Source organism: Carcharodon carcharias, chromosome 6 (genome assembly GCF_017639515.1).
Source record: "Carcharodon carcharias isolate sCarCar2 chromosome 6, sCarCar2.pri, whole genome shotgun sequence".
Lineage (NCBI taxonomy): Eukaryota > Metazoa > Chordata > Chondrichthyes > Lamniformes > Lamnidae > Carcharodon > Carcharodon carcharias.
This window is the reverse complement of record NC_054472.1, coordinates 139697571-139711450: the sequence shown is the minus strand read 5'-3', so window position 1 is coordinate 139711450 and position 13880 is coordinate 139697571. Positions and strand designations below refer to the sequence as shown.

The 13880-nt window shown below is 41.0% G+C and overlaps 1 protein-coding gene across 1 annotated transcript in view; it reads right to left on the bottom strand.

The window, feature by feature from the left end:
• Positions 1-6258: 6258 nt before the first annotated feature.
• The window catches only part of si:dkey-22o22.2 (neural-cadherin), a 289349-nt gene continuing 281727 nt past the window's right edge, over positions 6259-13880 (bottom strand). Inside the window, exons 32-33 of the mRNA XM_041189292.1 lie at positions 13100-13254; positions 6259-6672 (exon numbers count right to left, since the gene is read on the bottom strand). Of these exons, the coding sequence (XP_041045226.1) occupies positions 6259-6672; positions 13100-13254 (569 nt within the window). The remainder of the gene's footprint in view (positions 6673-13099; positions 13255-13880) is intronic.

The window sequence follows — 13880 nt, the reverse complement described above, 5'->3', positions numbered from 1 at the left end:
GGGAGGGTGGGACAAGTACTTTTACCAGAGTATAAAGTAGCTTTTGTAACTTGTGTTATCCTTACAAATCTGTACATATCTGTAAAGGTATAGTTGTGGATGAAGGAGTATTATAATATAGTTCATCTTTTCTTGTTTAATAAATGTTTCATGCTTTTGTTAAAATGTTATTAGCTGACTCTGGTGTTCAGTAGCCTCTCTCCACATATCTAAACAAACATATTAAAAGTTATGATCTATCAAGCTGGGTTCCACTCTGGGATCAAGCTCGTCCCATGGTAATGTCAGCTGGGATCATAACACTTTTCATTGATGTTCAAGAATGACGAGCAATAGGAACATTTTATTGTGTAGAAAAAAAGACTTACAATTATATTTACAACAGAGTTTCTGAAAACCTGTAACTCACATTGATTATTATTCAACACATATAAAGTATTATGAAGTATGGCACAGTTTTTGTGATGGTCAGTCACTGTTTAGATATGGTGTAACCATTGGCATTCCTTGGCTGGCTTTTTACTTTTCCAACTCACAATTTTCCATGTTGAAAACATAAAAGTCACCAACTGCTGTTTGTTAGTATATTAACTAGCTCTTTGAAAGATATAGACTGAGAGTTACACACATTGTTTCCCTTCCTTCCTTCTTAATAGTTACATCTACTTATGATAATTCAAAGCATTTTTTGGTTTAAAAAATCTAGTAATAGAAATTAAGCAATTTAAATAAAACAGAACAGGAAAATTTTATGAGCATGATTTCATTCCAAACTAACAATTAACTCTAATTGAGTAACTTTAAATTGAGAGAAGTAAGCTATGCACCTGCCTTCTCTTCTGTACTGGATTTTGGAAAAATAGAGAATATTTTTCTAAAAGTAAGGAAAGCCTATATTTTGATGCTTAACTTTACAGTTCAAAAACACAGACTGTGCACTTCTTTCTCTAACAATCATTGTAATTTAGATATGTATTTCAAGGCTTTTCAAAAATCATATAGAAGTGAAACTGCATCTTTTGAAATCTGCAGGTGTTTTAAAAATTTTCACATTGAGCTCCACTGAACTTTTCCATTTTAACTTCATGGAACAGCATGACTATATTCACAAACCAGATAAAACAGACAAACTCATTTTGCTCAAAGTGTAACTGACACAGAGCTGCCCTTAAAAATATCAAAAATAAAATTACTTGTTTGTTTAGGGAGGACATTGCAGCACTCTGGTATGTGCAATGATAGAAATGCATTCAATATTTGCAGCAACTGTTTCCAGATCCCTGCAGTATTTTTATATAGGCACTTGCTCCCTTCAGCCATTAGCTTACAGGTTGCTTGCTGCCTGCTTGATTGTATTTTTGAATCTTGTTGCTATTTTGTCTGTTTTATAAATCATCTGTTTTCTTTTAAACTAGTTGTTAACGTGTGCTATTGCACACAGGGGGCAGAATTTAATGTCCTCCCTTGTGGCAAGTTTGGTGGAGGGTGCATTTAATCAGGTAGGAGGGTGCCAGGTGGAGACCCTGCCACCTTCTCACATCCATGCCGATTAAGTGCTTGGCAGGAAGGCCTGTGAATTGCCTTCCCACCTCATCAGGGTAAATGGGAGAAGAGGGAGAGGTAAAGAAGGGGAGAGAGGAGAAAAGGAAGAGGAAGTAAATAGGGAAAGTGGCGGCAGGATATGTATTCGGCTCCTCACTGATCTCCCCCAGCTCCTCGTGCTCTCTGCGTGTTCTGCTCCCACTTACCCCCACTTTGTGTTCCTGTTATGTGCTGTGCTCCTGCCCCCACGTTCCTACTCTTCCCCCCTGCTCCCCTCGTGCTTTCTCAGTGGTCCTGCTCTCTCAGTGCCCCTGCGCTACTCTCTGTGCTGTACTTCCTTTGGCCTCTTGCCCTTTCTATGCTTTTATAAAGGACAGACCAGACTCTGTAGTGAGAAGCACCTCACATGATATCTGTAAGTAAATATATACTTTTCCTAAAAACATTATTCAAACATTCTTTACCTGCAGCACTTTCATATTAAGAGAATTATGCATCACAGTATCTTTACAGTGCAGAAGGAGGCCATTTGGCCCATTGAGTCTGCACTGTAGCATTATAATTTAGATGGTGGTTCCATGTTTACTAATTAATTTGGAACCAAAGATGTTTGCAAACTACTTTTCACAGGGACATGGAAGCTACCTGGTGTTTGAGCTGCATGAACTAACTGGTTGGAAGTAAGGTATTGTTGCAGGGCCAACCAGCTGGCCAATGCCTGGAAGTGCAGGATGTTTCGCAAAAGTTGATTTATAAAAAAATACTGCTTTGCCAATGTCAGTTTTAAAATGGAAATCAACTATTTACAGCACCATCTACAGGAGCTCCTGGTACTGCAGCTATATGTTGGCACTTATACAATGGTTCATTCCATAGACAGAGGTAGAAATAGGAACATCATGCTATCATCAACTCTGCATTCTCTTTAATTCATTCTTGAGTTGTGGGCAACACTGGCAAGGCTGGCATTTATTTCCCATCCCTATCTGCCCTGAGAAAGTGGCAGGCCTTATTTCTGAAATTTTAAACAAAAATGCAAGTATTTCTTTCTTTTAACCTCTCAGGGTTTCACTGAATGGATTGGTCAGCCACTTCTGAAAGTAAATAGTTAATTACTGTGCTGTTGGACTAGAGTCATATATAGGCCATCCCAAGCAAGGACAGGAGATATTCTTTCCGAAAGTACGTTGGTGAACCAGTTGTTTCAGTTGTAGCCCAGAGATTGGGAAAATTTTAGAAACCAGCAAAGGATGACTAAGAAAAAAATCAAGAGGGAGAAAATGGAGTATGAGAGGAAACTAGCAAGAAGTATAAAAGTGGACAGTAAAAGCTTCTACAAATATTCAGAAAGGAAAATAGATAAAGGGAGGAAGGAAAAGAGAGGAAGGAAGAAACTTAAAACAATCACAATCACTGGGAAAAAGGTACTGCAAAAACTATTAGAACTAAAAGCTGTCAAGTCCCCTGGATCTGATTGCCTGCATCCTAGGGTCTTAAAAGAAATGGCAGCAGAGACAGTGGGTACATTAGCTATGACCTGTGAAAGGTCCCAGCAGATCAGAAAATTGCAAATGTAACACCACTATTCAAGAAAGGAGGGAGACAGAAAGCAGGAAAATACAGGCCAGTTAGCCTAACATAGGGAAAATGCTAAATTCCATTATTAAAAAGGGTAGTAGCAGGACATTTATAATGTCAAAATGCAATCAGACAGAGTCAACATGGTTTTGTGAAAGGGAAATCATGTTTGACTAATTTATTAGAATTCTTTGAAGAAGTAACTAGCAACATGGATAAAGGAGAACCTGTAGATGTTGTGTACCTTGATTTCCAAAAGGCATTCAAGAAGGTGCCACATCAAAGCTTACTACACAACATATGAGCTCATGTTCTAGGGGGCAACATGGGTAGAGAATTGGATAGCTAACAGGAAACAGAGTCGGGTTCAATGGATCATTTTCAGGTTGACGAACTGTAACTTGTAGAGTGACACAGGGATTGGTGCTGGGGCCTCAGCTGTTTACGATCTATGTTAATGACTTGGATGAAGGGACCAACTGTGTTGTAGCCAAATTTCCTGATGACACCAAAGTAGGCTGGAAAGCAAGTTGTGAGGAGGATAGAAAGAGTCTTCAAAGATTACAAATGGGCAAAAATTTGACAGATGGAATATAATATGAAAAAATGTGAACTTGGCCACTTAGGAAGGAAATACAGAAAAGCAGATATAAACAGAGAGATTGCAGCTTGCAGCAGTACAGAGGGACCTGGATGTCCTTGTACATGAATCGCAAAAAGTTAGCATGCAGGTAAAGCAAATAATCTGGAAGGAAAATAAATGTTGGCCTTTATACAAAGGGAATGGAATATAAAAGTAGGGAAATCTTGCTAGAACTGCACAGGGCATTAGTGAGACTGCGCCTAGAGTACTTTGCACAGTTTTGGTCTCCTTTCTTAAGGAGGGATATACTTGCATTGGAAGCAGTTGAGAGAAGGTTCACTGAGCTGATTCCTGGGATGAAGGGGTTGTCATCTGAGGAAAGGTTGAGCAGGTTGGGCCTATACTCATTGGACTTTAGAAGAACGAGAGGTGATCTTATTGAAACATATAAGATTCTGAGGGGGTCTGACAGGATAGATGCTGGGAGGATAGGAATCTAGAATTAGGAGGCACAGTTTCAAAATAAGGGGTATCCCATTTAACATAGAGATAAGGAGGAGTTTCTTCTCTCAGAGCTTCATTAGTCTTTGGAATTCTCTTCCCCAGAGAGTAATGGAGGCTGAATCATTGAATATCAAGGCTGAGTTAGGAAGACTTTTGATCTACAAGGGAGTCAAGGATTATGGGCAGAAAGGGGTGGAGGTATGCAGGAAATAAGGCCACAATCAGATCAGCCATGATCTTATTGAATGGCAAAGCAGGCTCGAGGGGCCGAATAGCCGACTCCTGTCACTATTTCTTATAATCTTATGGACATCATCATCACTTTTGTGAACACCAACTTTTTATTTCCAGATTTGGTAAACTGAATTCAAATTCTCAAACTGTCATGGTGGGGTTTGAATTAACATTCTTATCTACCTGTTTAAGATGAATGATTACTTACTCTCATTTCTCTTGCTGGTATTGATTTTATGACTATTTATATTTTAGATGGAGCATGTCTGGAATGTTGCCACAGAAAGACTGAAAGCAGCTCTGTATTTGTAATTCCCTGCACAATACCTCACTTGAATACAGTCAGAGGGAGTAACAGATAAGAGCTGGAATATCTATGTAGAATGGGAGAGGCAAATTAGAAGGCATGTCTCCTAATGGATGGCCCCTGAGTGACACAGGCAGAGGCCCGACAGAAGGAAGCTGGTCTGCTGGCTTTCATATGTGGAATGCACACACATTGAAAGGAGAAAAGGAGAAATACATTTTGTTTTATAAAAATGGTTTTGACTATGATTAAAATAATGTACTGTCAAACTAGGGGATCATGCAAAGTTAACAAAATGTTGGTTCCAATTAACTTGCAGCACTAACTTCACCTACTTTAAAAAAATACCCTTGTTAGTATGGTTACTATGCTTCACTTGTCCAAGTACAGTCTTCAAGAAAGGAATTACAGGCATCCACTTTTATGTCCCAGAATTATTCCTTCAACGCCATGGTGCAATTAATCTTATCATGATAAGGCTTTGCATTCCTGTTAGTAAATCTCAGTAACAGTCTAATATTCAGGTTGGATTTGTCTGTCAGAGCACCGTGCATTGCTAATCAGTCAGAACAAAACAATCATAATACAATAAAATTCAGCTCAATACAGAAAACATACATGCACAAAATAAATACAATCTCAAAGAAATATTTAAAGTACTATAGTACAAAAATAATTTAACATTTCAAACAGGACATTACTGATTTGTACTCATACTGATTTTCTGAGGAACAGCAGTCTCAAATGTATAACAGCACAATTTGATGATAATGAGTTACAGGAAGTATTTGATTACAAGTCATGGTTGACACTAAAAATAATATTCACATTTCACATAACATACCTACTACTGCAGTGATATGGAGCAGGGCACCGACTGGGATGTTTGTTTAAACCTTCATCAGGAAGAAAGGTATAAATGAAAGGTCACAATTAGCGACATCAGGGTTTCCAACACTGGGAACAACCAGTTTGCATCCTACAACTTTCTTTTTAAAGGAGTAGAATACAGTTAGAATCATTTGGAAGATCAGTTGCCTGTGAACATTCTTCATTGATTATACAGGATTGATGTATGTATACATGATCTGGCTACTTTCTCTCACAAACTCTTCTCCAGCAGAGCCAACAAGATAAAATCCATGGTCATTATATACCTTGTTGTTTAATTGTTACTGTCTGAAACCACCAGACCAGTAAAACTGTGAATGCCCCCTTGTAAAGCTGTAATGAGAGTACCCGGAAACAAAATAATCCTCAACTACCAGCATGTCTGGCTGAAAGCATCTGAACACAATGAATGTGTTGTATCAAAGTCTATTTAAGAAGAGGCACAACTTGCAGTTTATCTCGCTCTTATATACAGACCTGTAATTTTTTGGAATTAGATCTCAATCTTTTTGATTACTTGGATAAAAATCTGGAAAGCAGACAATGAAATAATCTTGCCAATGATTTCTCGCTTTAGGATTTTCAAATGTCCCAGTGATTGTGGACAACGTCTCTACTATTACACACCATTGTCCTGTTTCTGGGCACAGAATTCTTTCAATTTGTCAAACTTTGAGCCCCAGTCTCTGAGGTCATAATTCAAGTCCTCATCTACATTGGCTGTGTCCACAGAGCTGAGGCTTCCTGCCAGTGACCCTCGCCCTTCGAAGCAGTAAACATGCACTGTGTCCTCAGGAATTGCTCTCAGGTCATTGTCTGCATCCCAAATAATGCGGGCCACATAGGTTTTGAAGTCCAGGGTATTGGATTGAATAGTTTCAGAAAAGGTCACGTTTGGGTGAATTTTCAGGTTGACCAGCTTCTCTTCTTGTGAATCAGGAGATGCCTTTACCAGTGGAGCAGTTGTTGTTGATGAAGACTGGGACTGACTTGCACGCAGGGGTTTCTTCAGTTCACTGATGTCATAGCCATTCTAAAAAGTAGAAAAAAATCAATATACTCCACCATGTTTGTAATGCTGATACTATCAAAATATAGAAGCTGTATTTTCATCAGACAGAAAATTTCAGTCTGCTGTGCCACAAAATACCCACAATTAAATCCTTTTAGACACATGTGAGAAAGAGTCAGAATTGGAATCGTAATTCATTTTTCTTGTGAAAAAAAAATTCAACTGTAATTATATAATGTAATATAATGTTAGATAATATAGTGTATGTATATATTTCTTCTTTTGATGCATACCATATTATCTTGCATCCACCTACTCAGATAAACTCACATAGGACCATTCATGTTGATATCACAAATTACGTTCTACTAACAACATCATTTAATTCAATAAATCTATCAATTTGTAAAGTGTTGAGGGTGTGGCTGCTGTGTTGAGAGGGCAGTTTTTGTAGAATCAGCAAATTAAACTGATTTTACTGGTATGGGAGTCTTGCTATTTTCTCCCCATTAGTGCTGTTAATTTCAAAGCTTCCTAATTAAAACAAGTTCAATATCTCTTTTACCGAAGTCAATTTGTACTGATGATAATGGAATACAGCAATTACTGCACTGACATCAGCATTGATGTAATGCGACATCAACTATGTGAAAGAGATAAAAGCCTGGATTTTTGATTGATCTAAATTTAGTAACAGTATTAATGTTTAATATGTCACGAAAAACTGATTTCAGCCACAAATTACTTACGGGCATATTGAACTTTTTAAGGAAGACATATGTGTTTTTAAAGAAATAGAAACAAGGACACTGAGCAAAAGATGGCTGATAATGTAAAGTGACCAGTTTCTGGAAAAATCTCCATGTGGATTATACTGACAGACCTGTCCTGAGAGAATATGGAATCTCGCACTTGGAAAGGTGTCATGGCCCTTTTCAAGCTAAGACACTTAAAAGGGAGAAAGGAAAGATGCAAAAGACTGAACTTTAATCTCCTGTGGTTGCAGAGACAAAGGGCTGATTAGCATGTCTCAGTAGGCATCAAAATCCATCTCCTGTTGATTCATTTCTCATAATTTGTAAAATGGTTCGAGAAGAAAGAAAATAGAGTCTGGGTGCAAGACATGGTCTTTTCCCTTCCAGGAATACACAGGGAAAATGGGTTCAAAAGCTAGCTACAGAGCAGTGCAGTGTGTGCTAGTATGCTGGTGTGCTGTGTGTAACAGCAAGAAGAAGATCAATTAGTCACCCCTGCAGTTGCAGGTGAAGTCTCTCTCTCTCTCTTTGTTGCTGGAGGTGCAGGCACTTAAAGCAGAAACCACAATCAAAAAGGAAACAGGAAGCTTCATCAGCTAACCTGTAGAATCAAGTGTCTCCAAACCTACTGCAAAACTGCCAAGGTCAGCATTACTGGAATCACCCAACTTAATGGCTGCAACATCTCGCCATCTATGCCTCAGGGACAAGCCAAACACTGATTCATATATCTTTTTTAAAACTTTTATTTGGACTCATAACTTCTCATTTCTAATCTGTGTGTATGTGTGTTGCATTTCTATTATTTTTCTCAGGTTTTAGTAACAAACAAATTTAGTCTTTCTTTGGCTCAAGAAAGCCTGGTTAAATTGGTTCCTTCTAAAAAGATAAATATATTTGGACTCAGAAAAGGTATCCACGAGGGAAAGGATCCTTTTAAATTAACCTTGTTGCAACTAACTGAGGGGGTTGAACAAAGAAGGGGAGCCAGCTCTATCCTCCTCACCCGGGAGCATAACAAAATTGGGGTCCCATTTGGGAAGCTAACAAATTGGAGGACCTCGCCCAGGGATAGGTCGTAACAAATGCAAGCTTTAATTAACTCCAACTGGAAAATCTAAGCCAAAGTGAAATGAAGATTTTGATCCACACTTTGCCAAAATTACCATCTCGATTCCCTTAAGGAACAACTGATTCTGTTGCATTTATATATGACCGCACAGAAACAGACTATTGTACCACAATCATTGGATTGTTAATCACACTACAGTGTAAGGACTTTTTTTCATTCATGGGATGTGAGCATTGTTGACAAGGCCAGCATTTATTGCCCATCCCTAATTGCCTTTGAGAAGGTGGTGGTCAGCTGCCTCCTTAAACCACTTCAGTCCATCTGATATAGGTCTGGGCATAGTGCTGTTAGCCAGGAATTTCCAGGATTTTTGAGCCAGCGACAGTGAAGGAATGGCGATACAGTTCCAAGTCAGGATGGTGTGTGATTTGCAGGGGAACCTGCAGCTGCACATGTTCCCATGTGCCTGCTGCCCCTGTTCTTCTAGGTGATAGTGGTTGTGGGTTTGGTAGGTGCTGTTGAAGGAAGCTTGATGAGCTGCTGCAGTTCATCTAGCAGACAACTGCCTCTGTGCGTCGGTGATGGAGGGGTTGAATGTTTAAGGTGGTAAGTGGTGGCATGCTCGTCAAAACAAGCTGCTTTCCCCTGCACGGTGTCAAGCCTCTAGAGAGTTGTTGGAGCTACATTCATCCAGGCAAGTTGAAAGCATTCCACTAGACTCCTGACTTGTGCTTTGTAGTTGGTGGGCAGGCTTTGGGGAATCATGAGCTGAGTTGCTCACTGCAGAATTCCCAGCCTCTGACCTGCATTTGTAGCCACAGTATTTATATAGCTGTTCCAATTCAGTTTCTGGTCAATTGTAGCTTCCAGGATATTAATCCTTTAGGTGGGGAATTCATCAATGCTAAAGCTGTTGAATGTAAAGGGAAGATGTTAGATTGTCTTTTACTGGAGAGGGTCATTGCCTGACAATTGTGTAGCATAAATGTGGCATTATGTTTCAGTATCTGAGGGAGTTTTGAATGGTATGAACACTGTTCAATCATGAATGAACAGCCTTCTCACCTCATGATGGAGGGAAGGCCATTGAAGAAGCAGCTGAAGATGGTTGGGCCTTGGACACTACCCTGAAGAATTCCTGCAGGACTGAGATGACCGACCTCCAGCAACCACAACCATCTTCCTTTGTGCTAGGTATGACCCCAATCAGTGGAAAGTTTTCCCCCGATAACTATTAACTTCACCTTTGCTAGGGCTCCTTCATGCCGCTCTCGGTCAAATGCTGTCTTCATGTCAAGGGCAGTCACTTTCACCTCTGGAATTCAGCTCTTTTGTCCTTTTTTGGACAAAGCTTGTAATGAGATTTGGCCAAGGGAGAACCTAAAACTGAGCAGCGTATTGCTGTGTAAGTGCCACTTGATAGCACAGTTATCAAAATATTCCATTACCTCACTGAAAATTAAGTGCAGACTGATGGACCATTAATTTGCTTCCTTGGATTTGTTCTGCTTTTGTGGGCAGGACCTATCTGGGCAATTTTCCACTTTGTCAGGTAGATGCTGTAGCTGTAGTGGAATAGCTTGATTAGGGGTGCGGCACAAGTTTTCAGTAGCACAGATGGGATGTTGTCAGGGCCCACAGTCTTTCTGTATCCCGAGTGTTCAGCCATTTCTTGATATCACATCGAATGAATTGAATGGCTGAAGACTAGCACCTGTGATGCTGGGGACCTCAGGCGGAACTCGATATGGATTATCCACTTGGCACTTCTGGCTGGACATGGTTGCAAATGCTTCAGGCTTGCTTTTTACACTGTTGCGCTGGGCTCCCCCATCATTGGGAATGGGAATATTTGTGGAGCTTCTCCACTGGTTAGTTGTTTAATTATCCACCACCACTCATGACATAATGTGGCAGGACAGCAGAGCTTTGATCCGATCCATTGTGAGATCACTAAAGTCTGTCTGTTGCATGCTGCTTCCACAGTTTAGCATGTAAGTAGTCCTGTGTTGTAGCTTCATCAGGTTGGCGCCTCATGTTTAGGTATGCCTGGTACTGCTCCTGAATGCTCTCCGCATTCCTCATTGTATTAGGTCTGATCCCCCGTTTTGATGGTGATGGGAGAGTGGAGGATATGCTGGGCCATTAGGTTGCAAATTGTGGTTGAATACAATTCTGTTGCTGCTAATGGCTCGCAGTGTGTCATACTCAGCTTTGAGTTGGTAGATCTGTTCTGACTCCATCCCGTATGGTACGATTGTAGTGCCACACATCATGATGGAAGATCGTCAGTGTGAAGACGGGTCTTCATTTCCAGAAGGACTGTGTGGTGATCACTTCTACCAATAAAATCATGGGCAGATGCATCTGCAACAGGAAGACGGGTGAGGGTGAGGTCATTTAGGTTTTTTCCTTCTGTTAGTTCCCTCACCACTTGCCACAGACCCACTCTAGCAGGTATGTCCTTTAGGACTTGGCCTGTAGTGATGCTACTGAGCCAGCCTTGGGGAAGACCCACCGCTCAGAGTACATTCTTCGCCCTTGGTACCCTCAGTGCTCCTTCAGCCAGTGGAGGGTGGTAGTTCGCAGTATGTTTCCTTGCCTATGTTTGATCTGATGCTATGAACTTCCTGGGGTCCAGAGTCAATATCGAGGACTCCCTGCCAGAGGGCAGCTAAAGCTACCCACCTGGCGTGGGCCTTCCTCTGCCACAGGTAAAATAGTAGCAAAGGTAAGTGGCCACTGATTGGCCATTTAAGGGCCTCAATAGGTCCAAGGATGGACAGGCCACCCGACGCCTCCACCGTCCCCAATAAATGGGGTAGGGGCTGGATGAGTGAAGATGGCGGGCAGGTCACATGCTGCATTTTATGAGCTCTGCCACCTTCAAACCCGCTGGCGGTGGACTGTACAATTCCACCCCAAACTGTCCTGGAGGCATTGGGATCCCAAGACAATCTCCAGGGCTGTGATTCTGAAACCCCACCTGCATCAAGTTCAGACTCAGTGGCCCTTTGAAAATCCAGCCTCAAATCTTGTTAAAGATGCAGAGCTGATCCATGGTGTTTTCTCTGTCAGATGGAGGGATTCTTTCACTTAACAGAGCAAAAATTAAACTTCAGCAGGACTGCCTGAAGGAACAAAAGCTCACATTTAAATGAGTGCAACCCCACTGAAATCTTGGCAAACAGCTTGGAATGAGCCGTAACACACACTGGAGACAGAATAAGGGCAAAAGAGGAGGCCAGGTGACATTTGCCCCATCTCCCTCCTCATTTAGAAAATTTACTGGCCCTCTTGCCATTTCCACAATCTGTCACACCTCCCTCTCCCCCTATACCCCTCCATTCCTAGTCTTACCTGGGGTTTGAGTACCACAGGGAGGAGGCATTGAAATTGACTGACCTGTTTCCTTAACCTAGCTCCGGTCAGCATTTAAATTCAGTGAGTCAGTCACAGGGCATCTGATAGCAATGGGGAGGATGAAAAGGTCTAATGGTGCTTTAAATGTGGAGATCCAGCGGACAGGCTCCCTGACCCCATCTTCTCAGCTCCCTCATTGCTGATTGCACCTGACCTTGATTGAGATAGTTAAGTCTATCCAAACCTAAGTATCTTACAAAATGCCCCCTTGGCTTAAAGTAACAGGAAGAGCACAGAGAAAGTTAACTAGGCATTATGTTTATCCAATAGCATTGGTAGGATCACCACATCAGGCAGCCCTAGGACTTCAAAATATGAAAAGTGAACAGGTGCTCCCACAGAATTAAATGTATTGCATTTTTAAAGTTCAAATTTATATTTTCTAGCTGACATTTCTGCACATGAAGATGGAGCCTATTTTAGAACTGTGCATTGGAATATGAACCATTCTTAGCACACAATCAAATAGAACGGAGCAAAACACAACAAAACTAATTTTTCTGAATACTGTGCTTTCATCCTAACATTAGAAAAGAATTTCAACTCTGCCAATTGGCTTTTTTACATGTTCCTTATTAACCATTCTTTAGGTCTCTGAGTGACATTACCAATCATGTCAATGAACGCGTAGTTTTAAACTTAATTCTTGGTATATCAGTGTCGTTAGCAATGGCAACATTACCCATCTCTATTGTCCCTTGAGAAAGTGGTGGAGAGCTGCCTCCTTGAACCGCTGCAGTCCATGCAGTGGTAAATGTACTCCCGCAATGCTATTAGGTAGGGAGTTCCAGGTGTTGACATCATCAATGATGAAAAAAGTGATGTACACTCAAAAAAAGGTGATGGTGTGTGACTTGGAGGGGACCTGGCAATGGTGTTCTCATGCATCTGCTGCCTTGTCCTTCTTGATGGTGGCAATTGCTGGTTTGCACAGTATTTATATTTTTTATCATTATCTATCTCCAACAGGGATTGAAACTGGCTACATTCAGTTTATGCAAGATGCCTGAATCCAACTAAATAAGGAAACTTTTACTCCATGCATCTGGATTGGAATATAAATTCAGATCCTGAGGTGAAAGCAGGCTGTCCAGTAATATTTGCAAAGCAGAGAAAAATACCTGAATCATCAAAAAAAATGCAGGCCATACATATAATGTTATAGTTTGCAAAAGGAAGGTGGAACAACCTTGCATACCTGGTCTTCTTCTCCACCCCCTTCTTCATCATAATTAAGGATGTTTTCCCGCACATCCTCCCAGCTCTCATGCTCGACGGGTATGTGGTAAACTCCTCCTTTCTGGAACTTGGTTTTTCCACACAGGCCCCATACACTGAAGGAAACCACCAGAACTGAAACATCAAAGGTAAACAGGACTTTAATCACCAGCAGTAACCTGGGCCAAGGTTTTACAGCACCTCCCACCCAGCAGGATATTATGATCCTGCCAAACTGAATGGAGATTTAAATGGCTCGATGCATCCGTTGAGAGGAGACACACTGTGGCGGGGCCATAAAATCCTGGCACTGGACTCTAAGGTCATAAAATTAGCTATATGGTTGTAAGTGATATTCCACTACTCAGTGAAAAGGACCACAGCAATTTATATTATCCAATCAACATTATCTTAACACTGGCACTAACCTTTATAAAATAATTGGGTTAATGGTGGTGTTAAAATAATGCCAGTTGCAAAATCTAAGCTAGTGTCTATCAGACCACATCAAAATAATTATCTCCTCAATAGATGGAGACAGATACAACTATAGAAATTTTTAAAATATTAATTCATGGAATGTGGGCATCGCTGGCTGGGCCAGCATTTATTGCCCATCCCTAATTGCCTTTGGGAAGATGGTGGTGAGCTGCCCTCTTGAACTGCTGCAGTCCATGTGGTGTAGGTACACCCACAGTGCTGTTAGGGATGGAGTTCCAGGATTTTGACCAGCGACAGTGAAGTCAGGATGGTGAGTGGCT